General features: G+C 67.3%; 3 protein-coding genes across 6 annotated transcripts; 1 reads left to right on the forward strand and 2 right to left on the reverse strand.

Moving 5' to 3' along the window:
* Nucleotides 1–1,022: 1,022 nt before the first annotated feature.
* ZNF740 (zinc finger protein 740) lies at nucleotides 1,023–7,088 on the reverse strand. 4 transcript variants are annotated; one of them, XM_082499995.1, is made up of 8 exons: nucleotides 6,965–7,088; nucleotides 5,378–5,755; nucleotides 4,653–4,784; nucleotides 3,643–3,717; nucleotides 3,426–3,497; nucleotides 3,124–3,247; nucleotides 2,912–3,030; nucleotides 1,023–2,803 (listed from the first exon to the last, which is right to left on the reverse strand). In XM_082499995.1, the coding sequence occupies exons 2-8, from the start codon at nucleotides 5,384–5,386 to the stop codon at nucleotides 2,714–2,716; spliced, it is 621 nt and encodes a 206-aa protein (XP_082356121.1). In that variant the 5' UTR covers nucleotides 5,387–5,755; nucleotides 6,965–7,088; the 3' UTR covers nucleotides 1,023–2,713. The 4 variants fall into 4 exon arrangements, with proteins under 4 accessions (XP_082356121.1, XP_082356120.1, XP_082356123.1 ...); XM_082499994.1 differs by having other exon boundaries at nucleotides 3,643–3,729; XM_082499997.1 differs by lacking the exon at nucleotides 3,426–3,497.
* Nucleotides 7,089–7,946: 858 nt separating this feature from the next.
* CSAD (cysteine sulfinic acid decarboxylase) lies at nucleotides 7,947–12,237 on the forward strand. Its single transcript, XM_082499998.1, has 15 exons — nucleotides 7,947–8,057; nucleotides 8,156–8,292; nucleotides 8,398–8,524; nucleotides 9,254–9,344; nucleotides 9,518–9,624; nucleotides 9,729–9,844; nucleotides 9,943–10,022; nucleotides 10,108–10,162; nucleotides 10,403–10,519; nucleotides 10,643–10,707; nucleotides 10,853–10,934; nucleotides 11,023–11,222; nucleotides 11,307–11,358; nucleotides 11,664–11,753; nucleotides 11,897–12,237. The coding sequence occupies exons 2-15, from the start codon at nucleotides 8,167–8,169 to the stop codon at nucleotides 12,068–12,070; spliced, it is 1,482 nt and encodes a 493-aa protein (XP_082356124.1). The 5' UTR covers nucleotides 7,947–8,057; nucleotides 8,156–8,166; the 3' UTR covers nucleotides 12,071–12,237.
* Nucleotides 12,238–12,253: 16 nt separating this feature from the next.
* On the reverse strand, nucleotides 12,254–14,129 carry LOC309684033 (uncharacterized protein). Its single transcript, XM_082499999.1, has 2 exons — nucleotides 13,772–14,129; nucleotides 12,254–12,991 (listed from the first exon to the last, which is right to left on the reverse strand). Exon 2 carries the CDS (start codon nucleotides 12,985–12,987, stop codon nucleotides 12,331–12,333), a length of 657 nt encoding a protein of 218 aa, XP_082356125.1. The 5' UTR covers nucleotides 12,988–12,991; nucleotides 13,772–14,129; the 3' UTR covers nucleotides 12,254–12,330.
* Nucleotides 14,130–15,325: the final 1,196 nt, after the last annotated feature.

The following is a 15,325-nucleotide window of genomic DNA, read 5'->3' on the forward strand; positions in this document are numbered from 1 at the left end:
CCTACAGGACCCCATGGCTGGTTGGGGGGGGTCCTTACCCCCCTGGGACCCCATGGCTGGTTGGGGGGGGGGGGGTCCTTGCCCCTACGGGACCCCATGGCTGGTTGGGGGGGGGGGTCCTTACCCCCCTGGGACCCCATGACTGGTTGGGGGGGGGGGTCCTTACCCCCCTGGGACCCCATGGCTGGTTGGGGGGGGGGTCCTTACCCCCCTGGGACCCCATGACTGGTTGGGGGGGGGGTCCTTACCCCCCTGGGACCCCATGGCTGGTTGGGGGGGGGTCCTCACCCCTACAGGACCCCATAGATGCCTGGGGGGGGCGGGTCCCCTCACGCCCCCCCCCTCCCCCTCCTAAGACCTTGCCGCTGTCCCGCAGGCGGTGGGGGGGCCCCGGTGGGGCTGGTGGCCGGGCTGGTGGCCGGGACGGTGACCGTGGGGCTGGTGGCCCTGGGCCTGTACCGCCTCTCCCTGGAGCTGCGCGACCGGCGGGAATACCGCCGCTTCCAACGGGAACGGCAGCGCGCCCGCTGGATGGAGGTGACTGTCCCCAAACCCCCCCCGCCCCGTCCCCAAACCGGGGTCACGCGGGGACACCCCCCGCCCCAACGGCTGTGTGTTCCCCCCCCCCCCCAGAACAACCCCCTCTTCAGGAGCGCCACCACCACCACCGTCAACCCCGGGTACCTCCCGGGGTGAGGGGACAACGGGGACACCGCGAAGACACCCCCGCGTGGATACCGCCCCCCCCCCCCCAGTGTCCTCATGGACACCCCTCCCATCCCCAGACCCCCCCCCCAAAACGTTTGTGTGTGTCCCCCCCCCCATATGTGTGTCCCCCCTCAATAAAAGGAGCTGCCACATCCCCAACGCGTGACACTGTCACCTCCCTCCGGCCGTGTCCCCACGGAGGGAGGGAGGGAGGTAAGGGGAGGGGGGGGGAAATCCAGCCCTCCCCCCCCATATTTCCCCCCCCCCCCTATTTCCCCCCCCCCCCCCCCGTGCATTAAGCAGCGGAATGCGGGTTAGAAAAAGAAAAAAACCCGACGAGTTTTTATTTAAATAAATCCTAAAAGGCCGTGGGGGGGGGACACACACGGGGGGGGGGGGGACAGGGGACGCGGAGGGACGTGGGGACACGGAGTAAGGGGACACACACGCACACACACACACGCGCGCGGGGACCGACGCTGCGGGTGAGGGGGGGGGACACACACGCTGGGGACGGCTTAGAAAATACGTAGGGTTTAAAAGTGAGGAGGGGTTGGGGGGGGGGCCGCACCCCGACACCCCCCCCCGCACCCCGACACCCCCCTTCCCTTCCCCCATAGCAAAATAAGTGTATTAAACCCCCCACCCCCAAAACAACAAAAAAACACCCCAAAAAATAAAGCCGGAGGGAGGGGCTTGCTGCCCCCTCCCCAGGTTTGGGGGGGCCCCGGGGGGGTCTGGGTGTCCTCATGGGCGCTGCCGGTTTCGGTCAACCTTCCCCCCCCCTCCCCCAAGGATTTCCCACACCGGGGCTTGGTCTGACCCCCCCAGACGCTCCCCCTCCCCCCCCAAAACCCCCCATCAGGTCCCCCCCAGACCCCAAAGCGACGCGTCGCAGGGAGGGGGGGGCTCAGCCCTGAGCTGAAGCTCTTCTTGAGGGGGTGTCCCCGAAATGATGATGGTGGGGGGTGGGGTGGGATGACACAGAGCCAAATTTGTGTGTCCCGTCCCCCCCCCCCCGCGGCGTGGGGGCCTTCGCCGTGGGTCGGCGCAGCGTCCAGCCCCCCCTCTGTGCTTCGGGGGGGGCACAGAAGGAGCTGGGGGGGGGCCACCAGACCCCATCAGTGTCCCCAAAGAGTCCGGCTCTCCTCCGGCCGTTTGGGGGCGATCAGGGGGTGTCCCCCCCCGGCCCCCCCCAGGGAGGAGGGCTGGGAGCTGAGGGGGGGGTCTCCGTGCCCCCTCCCACCCCCCCAAAGCTGTTCACATCGAGGGTTTTTCCCTCAAAATTGGGTTGGGTTTTTTTTTTCCGGCAAACGTCCCCGGTTTTGCGCCATGTGCCCCCCCTGAGGCGCAATGCTGCCCTGCCCCCCCCCCAGCGACTCGGGGGGGGGGGGGGTGTGAAGGCAGCGCCCCCCCAAAGGAGAAAAAAGCCCTAAACCCCCCCCCCAAAATACAAAGAAACTCAAAAGGGAAGTGCTGCCGAGCGCACCGCCCCCCCTGCAGCCGCTGCGCCCCCCCCCGAGGCTCATTATTTTTCTCCAAAATAATAAAAAAAAGGAAGAAAAAGGGGGGGGGGGGGGGATTATTGGAATTATTCCTCCCTGCCAGACCCTCCTACCTGAGACAAGGACGCGGCTGGGGGGGGTGGGGGGAAGGGGGGGCCGGTGCGGTTTTGCTCCGCTTTAGGCTGTTTTTGGGGCTCCTGAGTGTGGGGGGGGGATTGGGGAATAAAATTGGGGGGGGGGAATGGAAATAGGCGGCAGAACAGTTTCTGCCCGTTTTGGGGGGGGGGGGGGGATTCGCCCCGAATCGTCGTGTACAGCGCCCCGACGGCTCCGAGTCCGCCTCTTCCCCGTAGGGCGTTGGGGGGTTAAAATCAAGGAGGAAGGAAAGAGGAAGGAGGAAGAGGAAATGAAAAGAAGGGGGGGGGGCTGGGGGGGGGTGTGGGGGGAGGAAAAGGAAATATAACCACCCCCGGAATTGCCGTCGGCGTTTCCGGGGCTGCCTAAAGCAGCAGCTGCGAGTCGGGGGTCTTGGTTTGGCAACCTTGGCACATTCGTTTGTGTCGCAGCAGCCGGTCTGTCCTGGAGAAGCTCTGAGGGGAGAAGGAGCCCCGCTGGGGGGGGTCACCAAACCCTATCGGGGGGTGGGGGTGGGGTTTTGGCCCTCCCCCCCCCCCCATCCCGCGCAGCCGCCGCCGTACCTGCATGCAGCGCTCGCACTGGTACGGTTTCTCGCCGCTGTGGACGCGCTTGTGACGCTCCAGGTGGTATTTCTGGATGAAGCGCATGTCGCAGACGTCGCACTCGAAGGGCTTCTCGCCTGGGAGGTGGGGGGGGGGGGGCAGACCCATAATTAAGGAGGCGGGGGTTAATTAAGGAAAGGTCGGGCTCGTTAAGGGGGGCGGGAGGTTACCGGTGTGGATGAGGAGGTGTCTCTTGAGGTGGTAGCTGCTGCGGAAGGCGCCGAAGCAGTGCTCGCAGATGAAGTTTTTGGGGATGTGGAGCTGGAAGGAGCCGTTCTGCTTTATCACCACCATCTGCGGGAGCAGAGACCACCCCCCCCCCAAGTCAGCCCGGGGGGGTGGGGGGCCCAAGCCGCCCCCCCAAAGCCACCCCCCCCCGGCCGTCCTGCGCCTGCCGGAGCTTGAGAAATCATCTTCCTCCTCCTCCTCCTCCTCCTCCTCCTCCTCCTCCTGCTCCTGCGGGGCGGCAAACCTGGCTGCCGAGGCGAGATCCTCTCCGGGAGGAGCGGTTGTGTCCCTCGGCGCCGGCCACCCGCTTGCGGCGCTGGCACGGGGAGGGAGGGGGGGTCAGTCGCGCCCGGCGTGGCCCCGCAAACCCCCCCCCCCCCTCCCGATCGCCCCCCCCATCACCATCATCATCATCGTCGTCACCACCATCCCCCCATCCGCCAGCGGGGCCCCCGACCTGCCTTTTTAATGGCTTTCTTGGGCTGCGAGGCCTCGGCCGCCTCCTCCTCCTTGCGGCTGCGGGATTTCTCGCCGTCCTGACAGAGCGCCTCCAGGAAAGAGGGAGGGAGGGAGGGAGGGAGGGAAGGAGAGAGGGAGGAGGAAACGGCGTTAAAATGGGGGGGGCGACATCAAATTGGGCAGGGGGACATCAAATTGGGGGGGGGGGGGGGAATTAAAGGAGGAGGAAATGAAGTTGGAGGGGAACGTGGAGTTAAAGGGGGGAGAAGTGGAGTTAAGGGGGGGGGAAGTGGAGTTAAGGGGGGGAGAAGTGGAGTTAAGGGGGGGGGAAGTGGAGTTAAGGGGGGGAGAAGTGGAGTTAAGGGGGGGGAAATCAAATTGAAGGAGGGAAAAGTTGAATTAAAGGAAGACAGAAATGAATCAAATTAGGGAAAAGGCAAATTGAAGGAGAGGAGTCGAATTAAAGAAGGGAAAAGTTGAATGGGAAGAAGGAAGTCAGATTAAGGGAGCGAAAAAGCGAATTAAAGGAGGAAAAATTGATTTAAAAGACAAAAAAAGCAAATTAAAGGAGGGAAAAGTCACATTAAAGGAGGAGAAAAGCAAATTAAAGGAGGGAAAAATCATTAAATGAGGGGAAAATTGACTTAAAGGAGAAACAATAGAATTAGAAGAGGAAAAATCAACTTAAAGGAGAAGAAATTGACTTAGAGGGCAAAATCAAATTAAAAGCTGAAAAACTGATTTAAAGGAGGAAAAAAAAATCAAATTAAAAGAAATTAAAGAAGGGAAAAACAGAATTAAAGGAGGAAACAGCCAAAGTAAGGGAGGAAACAACTAAAGGAAAAGAGGAAACAGGCAAAGAAAAGGAAAAAACAAAGGGAAGAAACAGTCAAAATAAGGGAGGAAACAGCCAAAGGAGAGGAGGAAACAGCCAAAGGAGAGGAGGAAGAAGACACGGGGCAGGAAAAAGCAGGCAAAGGGCACGGGGGGGACGGAAGCCCCCCCCCCGTACCAGCACGTCGGGGCTGCTGCCCCTCTCCCTGCTCTCGCCCTGCTTCCCGCTGGGCTTCGGCATCATCTTCTTGCTGGCCGGGGTGGGCACGAGGCAGACGCCGGAGAGGCCCTCGCAGGCCAGGAGGCTCGCCTGCGGAGAAGGAGGGGGGGGGGGGGGGAGAGCGGCCCACTGCAGGCGCCGCCCCCCCCCTAACGAACCCCCCCACCCCCACCCCCTCACCCCCCGCCACCGCCGCAAACGAACCACAAACCCTCGTCAAAGGGGGGGACGGAGAGCGGGCGAGAAACCGGGGCGGGGGGGGGGAGGAGGAGGGGAGGGGAAGGGGGAGGCACGTTAAAACGCTCCCCCCCCCCTTCCCCCCTCCCTCCCTCCCCCCCCCCCACCTCCTTGAACCCCCTTTCCGTGAGGCCCCCGCCGAGGACCTGGATGGCTAAACGGGAGAATTCGGATCATCCCTGGAACGGCGGCCGGGAAAAATTCCGGAAAGCCCCCCCCGGGAAGGGGGAAAAATTCCAGAAAAGCCCCCCGGGACGGGTGACGGGGTGCTGGGAGGGTGACGGGGAAGAGGGGAGGGGGGGGCCCGCGCCGGCACCCACCGCCCCGGCGGGGAGGGAGCTGCCGGGCCGAGCGCTCTCCCCCCCCCCCGTCCCGCAAAACTCCCCTCTCGCTTCTCGGCTTCCGATCTTGGGGGTACGGAGGGGGGGAAAATTGGGGCTCATTACCTGAGCCATCTTGTGTCTGTCTGTCTGTCCTCGACAAACGGATTGTAACAATTCTTTAGCCTTAATTCTCGCCCAGGAAAAGAATTTTTTTAACGGTTAGAAAGGTGGGTTCAGTTAATTTTTTTTTTTTTTTTTGCCGGGCTCGTCCAGTACCCTCCACTTTGCCGACATCTTCGCCGTGGGTGCGGTGAGGCGCCTCCTCCTCAGCCCGGGGGGGGGGCTGGCAGGGTTAGGCAGGGTTAGGCAGGACGGGCAGCTGCCCGAAAGGCTTCTTAAAGAGGGGACATCTTCAGAGCCCCCCCCCTTCTCCCGGGGCGGGAGCTGGTTCCCCGCGGGGACAACGCTGCTGCTGCTGCTGCTGCTGCTGGTGGTCTTCGCCTGTGGGGAGGGAGGGAGGGGGTGGTCATGGGGAGGGCCCCCCCCCCCCGCCCCAGGATGGGAGGGGACACAGCGTGAAGGTTGGGGGGACAGCACGAAGGTGGGGGGGTCCCCATCCCTGCTGAGCCCCAACCGGACGTCCCATAGGGATAAGAGGTGGCTCGGGGGGGGGGGGGCGATGTTGGGAGGGGTGATTTGGGATGGAAAGGAGGGCATTTGGGGGGGCAGGGGGCAAAGGGGGGGTGGTAACACTGGGGGGGGTTGGGGGTGGCTCTGTGGTGGGTGGGTGACATTAGGTAAAGGCGGGGTGACGTGGGGGGGGGCGTGTGACATCGTAGAGGGGGCGTGACATGGTGGGGGAGCCAGTTTGGGTAGGAATGATGCAACTGGGGGGGGGGGGCAGGGGGCAAAAAGGGGGGTGAGGAGGGGGTGACACTGGGGAGGGCGGGGGGTTTTCTCTGGGTGGGGTGACATGGGGCTGTGGGGGTGACAGAGGGGGTGGGGGGGCGGGATGGGAAGGGGGGGTCCCCATCCCCACTGGACATCCCATGGGGGCAGGAGGTGGCTCTGCGGGGGGGGGGGTGACATAAGGTAAGGGGGGTGTGACATGGCGGGGGGGGGGGTGGCCGGTTTGGGAGGGGATGATGGCATTGGGGGGGGTGACACGGAGGGGGGCTGGGGGTGTGTCCCGGGGGGCGGTGACACGGGGGGGGGGGGGGGCGGGACACCATGTGTGGACGGGGTGACACGGGGGAGGGGGGGGTCCCGTGGGTGGGGGTAACCCTGTGACGGGGGGGGGGTCCCGTGGCGGGGGTGACACGGACGGTCCCGGGGAGGGGGAGGGGGGGGCAGTCACACCGGGGGGTGGGGGGAAGGGGTGACCCCGCTGGGGGAGGGGCCGCGCCTCCCGGTGGGGGAGCACCGCGCCTGCGCGCTGGGCCCGCCCCGCCATCGCCCCCCCCCCGCCTCGCCCCGCCCCCCGGTTCCCCCTCCCCCTCCTCTTCCCCCCCCCCTCCGCCCGGTACGGCCCGGTGGGGGCGGGGCTGTGGCGGCGGCGCGCGCGACCGGGCCCGGTAAGGCGCGCGCGCGGGCGGCCGCCACTAGGCCAGGCCAGGCCAGGCCCGGCCGAGCCAGGCCGGCTTTCCCCCGCCCGCCCGCCCCCGCGGGGCTCCGTGCCGGCGGGAAGGGCCGGTCCGTGCCGGTCCGTACCTGCCGCGGCCCCTCCGCGTTCCGCTCCGCGCCGCCCGCCGCACCGACAAGTTTACAAACAGCCGCGGCCCCAGCGCCCCCCCCCTTCCTCGGCCGCCGCCGCCGACCCGGAACCGGAAACGCCCTCCTCCCCCCCACGGCCAGCACTTCCGGCGGAGGGGCGAGCGGCCGGAAGCGGGGGCGGGACGCGCATGCGCAGCGGCGCGCCGTGATGCCGCCGGCTACAGCGCCATCTTACGGTCGGGCCGTTGCCGGGGCAACGGGGCGGTGGTGTGGCCTGGTCCGGTCCGGTCCGGTGTGGCGGCGGGGCTGAGCCCGGGCCCGGGCCTGAACTTCAACCTGTCCCCCACCCCGGGTCCCGGTTCCCGCCCTGGTTACCCCGGGAGAGCTGCCTGTACGTTCTTACCCCCGGGGAGGGGGTGCCCCGCCGTTATTGCCCCCCCCTCCCCCGTTATTGCCCCACCTGGGGTAGGCCCTACCCCCCCCTTGCCCCGGGGAATGTTTTTAACCCCCCCGGGGAAGGCCGTCCCGCTGTGGCACCCCCGGGGGGTTGGTCCCCTCCTTCCTTTGCCCCCCCTGCCCCATGCCCCGGGGCAGCTCCCGGCATCAGGTCATGGCTGGGGGGGGCAAACAGGGTCTGCCCGCCCCCCCCCCCTCCGCTTGGGACAGGCCTGTCCCTGGCCGGGGGCTCCTGGTGTCCCCTTCCACTTGGGGGACGGAGTGGTGGCGCTTACCCCCCCCGCTGTCCCCCAACAGACCAAAGCCACATCCCTGTCCCCCTGCTTGGTGCTCTCGGTGAGGGGGGGTCGCACCCCCACCCCGGGATAGGGAGGGACACCAGGAGGGGACGACACTGGGGGTGGCTGCTCCTTGCCGACCGTCACCCCTTCCCCCTCCCCATGGCTCCCGCAGGCACCGTCCCCCTGTGCCACCCCTGCCTAGCCCCCAGACACCCCCCGGAGGGGGGGGGGTACAGCTTTGGGGACCCCCCCTCCAGGCTGCGCCTTTAAGAGAGGCTCCTGGGCATCGTGTACTTTGTCCCTTGTCCCCTCGGCGACGACGTGGCCCAGAGGAAAATTCCTGCCCGGGTGAGGTGAGGTGAAGTGAGGTGAGAGCCAGTTGGGGGGGGGGGAGGTGTTGGGGACCCCCGCGGGACATCACAGGGGGTGATAATCACCGTGTGCGTGACAGGGACCGGGGTGATGGCGGAGAGCAACGGGCTGGAGCGTCCCGGTTTGGATAAGGCAGCCGGGGAGGAATTCCTGAAGGAAGCCCTCCAGATCCTGCTGGATGAGGCCGTGCGGAAGGGGACGGATGTCACCGAAAAGGTGGGCGACAGCCGGCGTGAGGTGGCAGGGACAGGGTGGGGGTGTCCCTGTGTGGCCGGGGACCGATCCTGTGTGTGTTGTCCCCCCTCCTTCTTCTCCCCACAGGTCTGTGAGTGGAAGGAACCGGAGGAGCTGCGGGAGCTGCTGGACCTGGAGCTGCCGAGCCAGGGGGAGTGTCCAGAGAAGCTGCTGGAGCGCTGCCGGGCGGTGATCCGGCACAGCGTCCGCACCGGTCAGCACCCCACCACCAGTTTGGCCCCCAACTGGTCCCAGTTTGGCTGCTCCCAGTTTGGCCCTGGCTGGTCCTGGTTCTGCCCCAGCTGGTCTGGTTCAGCTGGTCCTAGTTCAGCCCCAGCTGGTGCAAATTCAGCCCAGTTTGTTCCCAGCTGGTGCAAGTTCAGCCTAGTTTGTCCCAGTTTGTCCCCAGCTGGTCCCAGTTCAGCCCTGGCTCGTCCTGGTTCAGCCCAACTGGTCCCCGTTAAGCCGGTCCCAGCTTGGCCCCAGCTCGTTCCAGTTCAGCTGGTTCCAGTTCAGCCCCAGCCAGTCCTGGTTCAGCCCAAATGGTCCCAGTTCAGCTGGTCCCGGTTCAGCCCTGGCTGGTCCCAATTCAGCTGGTCTCAGTTCAGCCACAGCTGGTCCCAGTTCGGCCCCAGTTGGTCCCAGTTGGGCAGGCAGCAGCTGGGTGCAAGGCAGCCCCCCTGCCCCAGCCAGTAGCCATTCCCAGGGCCACAGGTCCAGTATGTCCCCACTCGTGTCCCTGTCACACACACAGGTCCGGACACGTCCCTGTCCCACACAGAGCTCTGGCGGTGGCCCTACTCCCACGGGTGACAGTTGCCCCGTTGTGGCAGCGTCCCCAGGCCCTGAGTACTGGTGGTGATGGGGTCCCCTGAGGAGGGGGCCGAGGGGGTGGCTCCTGTCCCCCTGCCCCTCACGCTGTCCCCGTCTCATCCCCCCCCAGGTCACCCTCGCTTCTTCAACCAGCTCTTCTCCGGCCTGGACCACCACGCGCTGGCAGGACGCTTGATCACCGAGGCCCTCAACACCAGCCAGTATGTGCCCCAAAATGGGGGGTGGTGTTGGCCCTAAACAGGGATGTTTTGGGGTGCTGAGGTTACAGGGAGCCTGGACATGGTGGGGTGGGGGGCTGGACCCCCCCTTGGGTGCTGTGTCACCCCCTCTTGGGTGCTGTGTCCCCACCACGGGGGCTGTGTTCCCCCCATAGATACACCTACGAGATCGCCCCGGTTTTCGTGCTGATGGAGGAGGTGGTGTTGGCCAAGCTGCGGGAGCTGGTGGGCTGGAGCAGCGGCGACGGCATCTTCTCCCCAGGTATCCGCATCGCTCCCGGCGGCTTGTCCTCGTCTCCATCCCCCACCCCCGGTGGTGGCTTGTCATCCCCATCTGTGACGCGGTTGTCCCTGTCCCCCTGGCAGGAGGCTCCATCTCCAACATGTACGCCATGAACGTGGCCCGGTTCCACCGCTTCCCGGAGAGCCGGCGGAAGGGCAACTGGGCTCTGCCGCGCTTGGCCCTCTTCACCTCCCAGGAGGTGCGGCACGGGATCTAGCCAGGGATGGGGACGGGGTTTGGGATCAGTCGTCCCCCCCGAACCCCCAGATCTGATCCCCCCATCTTCTCCTCGCTCAGAGCCACTACTCCATCCAGAAAGGAGCCGCCTTCCTGGGCATCGGCACCGACAACGTCCGTCTGGTGGGCACCGATGAGAGGTGAGTGTGCCGGGGATAGGGACGATGGCCGCCTGGGCCCCGCTGCCCGGCCCCCCGCCCCTTTCCATGGCTGCCTGTCCCTCAGGGGGAAGATGGTCCCTGAGGAGCTGGAGAAGGAGATCCAGAGGGCGAAAGCCGAGGTGAAAATGGGGTGGGGGACACAGGGGGAGCGCCCGTGGGGTGCGGTGCTGGGGCAGAGCTGTCTACGAAGGGCTCCCCTGTCCCCCTCCCGACGTCTCCTGTCCCCCTCCCGACGTCTCCTGTCCCCCTCCCAACATCTCCTGTCCCCATCCCAATGTCCCCTGCCCCATCCCAACGTCTTCTCCCCCATCCCAATGTCCTCTGTCCCCTCCTAATGTCCCCTATATCCCCCCCACCAGGGTGCTGAGCCGTTTTTCGTCTGTGCCACCTGCGGCACCACCGTCCTGGGCGCCTTCGACCCACTGGGCGGCATCGCCGACGTCTGCCAGCGCCACGGCCTCTGGTTCCACGTGGATGTGAGTCACTGCGGGGGGGGGATGACACGATGACACGCGTGTCCCCACGGGATCCCCCCCAGGCTGGTCCCCATCTCCCTGGGGTGCCCGCAGGGCTCTGACACCCCTGTCCTCACCCGGCAGGCAGCCTGGGGCGGCAGCGCCCTCCTCTCCGGCAAACACCGGCACCTCCTGGCCGGCATCGAGAGGTGAGTAACCCTCCCCCGGCTCCGAGCTCCCCACAAAACGGGCTCAAAACTCCCAATTTAGGGACTTGGGGACTCCCCACGCTGGGGGACCCGCCGTGTTGTGTGTGTCCACCACCACCACCACCAAAACTCCCTTCTCCCGCAGGGCCGACTCGGTGGCCTGGAACCCCCACAAGATGTTGGCGGTGGGTTTGCAGTGTTCGGCCTTCCTCCTCCGCGACACCTCGGTAGGTCTCGCCGCCCCCTTTCCCTTCTCTGTGGGTCCGCCCCACATCACCCCACGCGCCGTTTGTGTGTGACCGCCGTCTCCCCCAGGGTCTCCTCCAGCGCTGCCACGGCGCCGGTGCCACGTACCTTTTCCAACCCGATAAATTTTACGACGTCGCCTACGACACGGGGGACAAGACCCCGCAGTGCGGCCGGCGGGTGGACTGCCTCAAGCTTTGGCTCCTCTGGAAAGCCGTCGGCACCGAGGGGCTGGCGCGCCGCGTCGAACGGGCCTTCGCCTTCACCCGGTGAGCGCCGGGTCCCGGCGGGGACACAACACACACCGTGTCCCCCCCTAATTTCTGGGGCTTCACGTCCTCCTTCCTCCCCAGGTACCTGGCCGAGGAGGTGAAGAGGAGGGAGGGCTTCCAGCTGGTGTTAGAGGTACGGCTTGTCGCTTCGGGGGGGGGGTTATGTGTGTGGCCCCCCCCCCTTAATAACACCTCACAGCATCGCTGAGCCCCCAAACGACTTTCCCCGAGGTTTAAATCCTCAGGGTGATCCCCAAATGGGGATGGGGGACCAAACCAGTGCCCCCCTGCGGCGGAAAGCACCTACCCCGAGGTTTAAATCCCCGGGGTGGTCCTGAACTGGGGGTGGGGGGCAAACTGGTGCACACCCCCCCCCCCTCCCCATGGATCTGAGGCTCTGTTACCCCTTTCTTCCTCCTCCTCCTCTTCCCCCCACAGCCGGAATTCATCAACCTCTGCTTCTGGTTCGTGCCCCCCAGCCTGCGGGGCAGGGAGGGCTCCCCCCATTACTGGTCCAGCTTGGGGAAGGTGAGTGCAGGATCCGACCCTCTGTCATCGTTCCCCCCCCCCCCCCTTCTAAAATCACACATCCCCCCCCCAAAAAAAATCCCCTCCCCCAACCACACACCGCAGCCCCACGGCGACGGCCTCTCCCCCCTCCCACGGCGCAGGTGGCTCCCGCCATCAAGGAGCGGATGATGCGGAAGGGCTCCATGATGGTGAGCTATCAGCCCCACGGCGCCAAGGTCAACTTCTTCCGCCAGATCGTCACCAACCCCGCCGTCACCAAGCGCGACTTGGATTTCTTCCTGGATGAGATCGAGAGACTGGGACGGGACCTGTGAGGACCCCAGGGAGGGGGCTCCCCCTTTCCCTAACCCCCCCTTTTTTCCCCAAATCCCCCCCACTTCCTCCACCCTGGGCCCCCCCGGCCCCGTTTTCCTCCCGGCTCTCGCGTCCCAACCTGAAATTCAGAATAAATTTGGGTGGGGCTCGGCGCCCCGCCCCTCAAAACACCCCGATGGAATAAAAACGCTTTTTACTGTTCCCCCCTTTTCCACCCAAAAAAAAAGGGCGGGAGCGGGCGGCCCCCTCTTTGCCTCCCTCAGTCCCCCTGGAAGCTGTGGAGGAGGTCGAAGACTTCGGGGTCGAGGCTGGCGGGTTCCAGGCAGGCGAGGAGCCGAGCGGCCGTGGCCTCCTGCTTCTCCCGCCGCCGCCATTCCCGCAGCATCTCGAAGCTCCGCATGACGACGCTGCCGGGATTGTCCTCCCGAATCTGATCCAGGCGGCTCCTTTCCAACCCCAGGCACCCGATTCCCACCTCCTGCCATTCTTTTCCCAGTTTTTGAGCGATCTGGAGCAGATCCTTCTCCGTCAAGCGTCGAGGAGGCGCGGGCGCAGGGGAAGGAGCGGCCGGCAGCGTGACGGGCCGACATCCCGCATCCTCCCCGCATCCCGCGGCGGAGCCGCAGCCGCCGGCGTCCCCCTTCTCCATGGAATTCTCCTCCTCTTCCTCGGCGCCGGGGAGCTGGTAGAGCCGGAGCAGGTCGTGGCGGTGGATCTGGCGGAGGAGGTCGGCGGCGACGCGCAGGGCCCGGCCGGGGAAGCGTTGGAGCAGGAGGCTGCAGAGTTCGGGGCGCGTGGCGGGGCCCAGCACCCCCAGGGGCAGCCGCTCCCCCAGCAGGTACTTGAGGCTCTGGAACTGCTCCTCCGACAGCGCCTGCTGCAGCGCCAGCAGCGTCTCCCGCTCGCCACGCGCCATCGCGCTGCGGGGGGGGAGCCGTCAGCCCCACGGACTGCCGTGGGGCACGGTCACCCCCTGCCCCGCAGACTGCCATGGGGCTGGGTGGCCCTGGTGGCCCCCCAGGCTGTCATGGAGCTGGGTCACCATAGACTGCCATGGGGCTGGGTCACCCCTGTGCCCCACAGGCTGTTGTGGGGCTGGGTGGCCCTGGTGGCCCCCCAGGCTGCCGTGGGTCTGGGTGGCCCAGGTGGCCCCCCAGGCTGCCAGGGGGCTGGGTCACCCAGTTGCCCATAGACTCCTGTGGGGCTGGGTCACCCTGTGCCCCATAGAATGCCATGGGGTTGAGTGGCCCTGGTGGCCCCCCAGGTTGCCGTGGGGCTGGTGCCCCCGCGTGCCCCATTGAATGCCATGGGGCTGAGTGGCCCTGGTGGCCCCCCAGGCTGTCATAGAGCTGGGTCACCATAGACTGCCATGGGGCTGGGTCACCCCTGTGCCCCACAGGCTGTTGTGGGGCTGGGTCACCCCGTGCCCCATAGAATGCCATGGGGTTGGGTGGCCCTGGTGGCCCCCCCAGGTTGCCGTGGGGCTGGTGCCCCCCCGTGCCCCATTGAATGCCATGGGGCTGAGTGGCCCTGGTGGCCCCCCAGGTTGCCGTGGGGCTGGTGCCCCCCCGTACACCCCCAACCCGCCGTGGGGCTGGGTCACCCCGTGCCCCCCCAGCACCCCCCAGCCCGCCATGGGGCCCGGTGCCCCCCCCCAGACCCGATCCCCCCCCCCGCCCGTGTCCCCCCGCGCCCCTCACCGCGCTCCGCTCCCGCCGCTCCCGCGCGGGGCGTGGCCTCCCGCCAGGAAGCCAGGGCGGGAAACGGGGGGGCGTGGCTTGGAGATGGGGCGGGACGAGCGTGGCTTGGTTTGCCCGGGGTGGGGGCGTGGCTTAGTGAAGGGGCGTGGTTTCTCGGGGTAGAGTTATGGGGCGTGGCGGGTTGGAGGCGTGGCTTAGAGGTGAGGCGTGGTTTCACGGGGTGGGGCGTGGCTTCAGGTGAGGGCGTGGCTCAGGGATGGGGCGTGGCTTGGGGCTGTTTCAGGGTATAGGGCGCAGCTTCGGGGGCAGTTTTGGGGTGCGGGGGCAGTTCGGGGGGGCAATTGGGGGCCCCGGGGGCGGCTGTGGGGTACAGGAGGCAATTTGGGTCCCTGGGGGCAGTTTTGGGGTGCGGGGGACAGCTTGGGGGGGTATTTTGGGACCTTGGGGGCAATTTCGGAGTGTAGGAGCGGGGGGGGGGGGGGGGCAACTTGGGGACAAAGCTGGTGGGGGGGGTCAAATCACGGGGGGGGGGGGGGGGGAGCTGAGCCCGGTTTTGGGGTGTTCCCCCCCCCCCCTTCGCCCCGTACCGCGGTGGCGCTGCGTTTCGGGGGGTGGTCGCTCACGGGGGGGGGCAGCGCGGGGCCCCCCCCCGCCCCTCGGTGCCCCCCAGCGGGTGTCCCCTCCGGTCCACGCACCAGCACTGCCCCCGCTGCGGCCCCCGCGAGGCGCGGCACTGCGGGGGGGGGACACGGGGGTGAGGGGGGGAGCCCGGGACCCCCCCCCGGGGGTCTTTGGGGGGGGGCGCTCTGCCTTCCGGAGCGCCCCGCAAAGGGGAAGCTGAGGTACGGGGGGGGGCGTGGGTGAGCTCCTCCCCCCTCCCCCCCGAAGGAAACTTAGGCACAGAGCCCCCCCCCTCCCCCCAAAAATGGTGTTCATGGTTTGGGGGAAACTGAGGCACGGGGGGGCTGTGGACCCTCTGCCCCCCCCGACCCCCCCAGAGGGAAACTGAAGCACGGGGGGGGGGGGGGGAGATATCGGAGTCCGCCAACTCCCCCCAATATGGGGAAATTGAGGCACGGGGGGGGGGATCGGGATATTGGGGTACCCCCTTCCCCCTCCCTCGGGGAAACTGAGGCACGGGGGGGGTCCCTGGGTGCTCTCCCCCCACCCCCCCCCGGCGAAACTGAGGCACGGCAGCCCCCGCCGCCCCCCGGGCTGCTCTGCGGGGGGGTTCGCCCGCCCCCCCGGGCTTGAAGGGCTGTGGAGGAGGGGGGGGGTCCGGGCCGCCGCCCCCCCCCCTCCCCCGTGCCCCCCCCCGTGCCCCCCCCCACCTGTTTGGGGCGGTAGAAGCCGCGGGTGTCGCAGTTCGGGAGGAAGACGGTGGCGGCGGTGCGGTAGAGACCCCCCCGCAGCTCCCGCAGAGCGGCGGCCAAGTGCCGGCAGGGGGGCTGCGGGGGGGGGGGGGGGGGGGGGGGGGGCACGGGGGAGGGGGGGGGTGTCACACCCCCGCACCCCCCCGGGCCCCCCCCAGTCCCGGTAATACACACTCCCCCC

The sequence above is a fragment of the Vanellus vanellus genome (genome assembly GCF_965231255.1).
Source record: "Vanellus vanellus genome assembly, contig: HAP1_SCAFFOLD_2216, whole genome shotgun sequence".
NCBI classification, from domain to species: Eukaryota; Metazoa; Chordata; class Aves; order Charadriiformes; family Charadriidae; genus Vanellus; species Vanellus vanellus.

Coding starts and splice junctions, on each gene's coding strand:
- LOC309684033 (XM_082499999.1), bottom strand. CDS start 12,987: ATGGCGCGTGGCGAGCGGGAGACGCTGCTGGCGCTGCAGCAGGCGCTG.
- CSAD (XM_082499998.1), top strand. CDS start 8,167: ATGGCGGAGAGCAACGGGCTGGAGCGTCCCGGTTTGGATAAGGCAGCC. Junction 9,345..9,517: donor GAGGCCCTCAACACCAGCCA/GTATGTGCCCCA, acceptor TTCCCCCCATAG/ATACACCTACGAGATCGCCC. Junction 11,359..11,663: donor GCTTCCAGCTGGTGTTAGAG/GTACGGCTTGTC, acceptor TTCCCCCCACAG/CCGGAATTCATCAACCTCTG.
- ZNF740 (XM_082499994.1), bottom strand. Junction 3,730..4,652: donor GCAGCAGCCCCGACGTGCTG/GTACGGGGGGGG, acceptor TCTTTCCTGGAG/GCGCTCTGTCAGGACGGCGA. Junction 3,498..3,642: donor CCAAGAAAGCCATTAAAAAG/GCAGGTCGGGGG, acceptor TCCCCGTGCCAG/CGCCGCAAGCGGGTGGCCGG.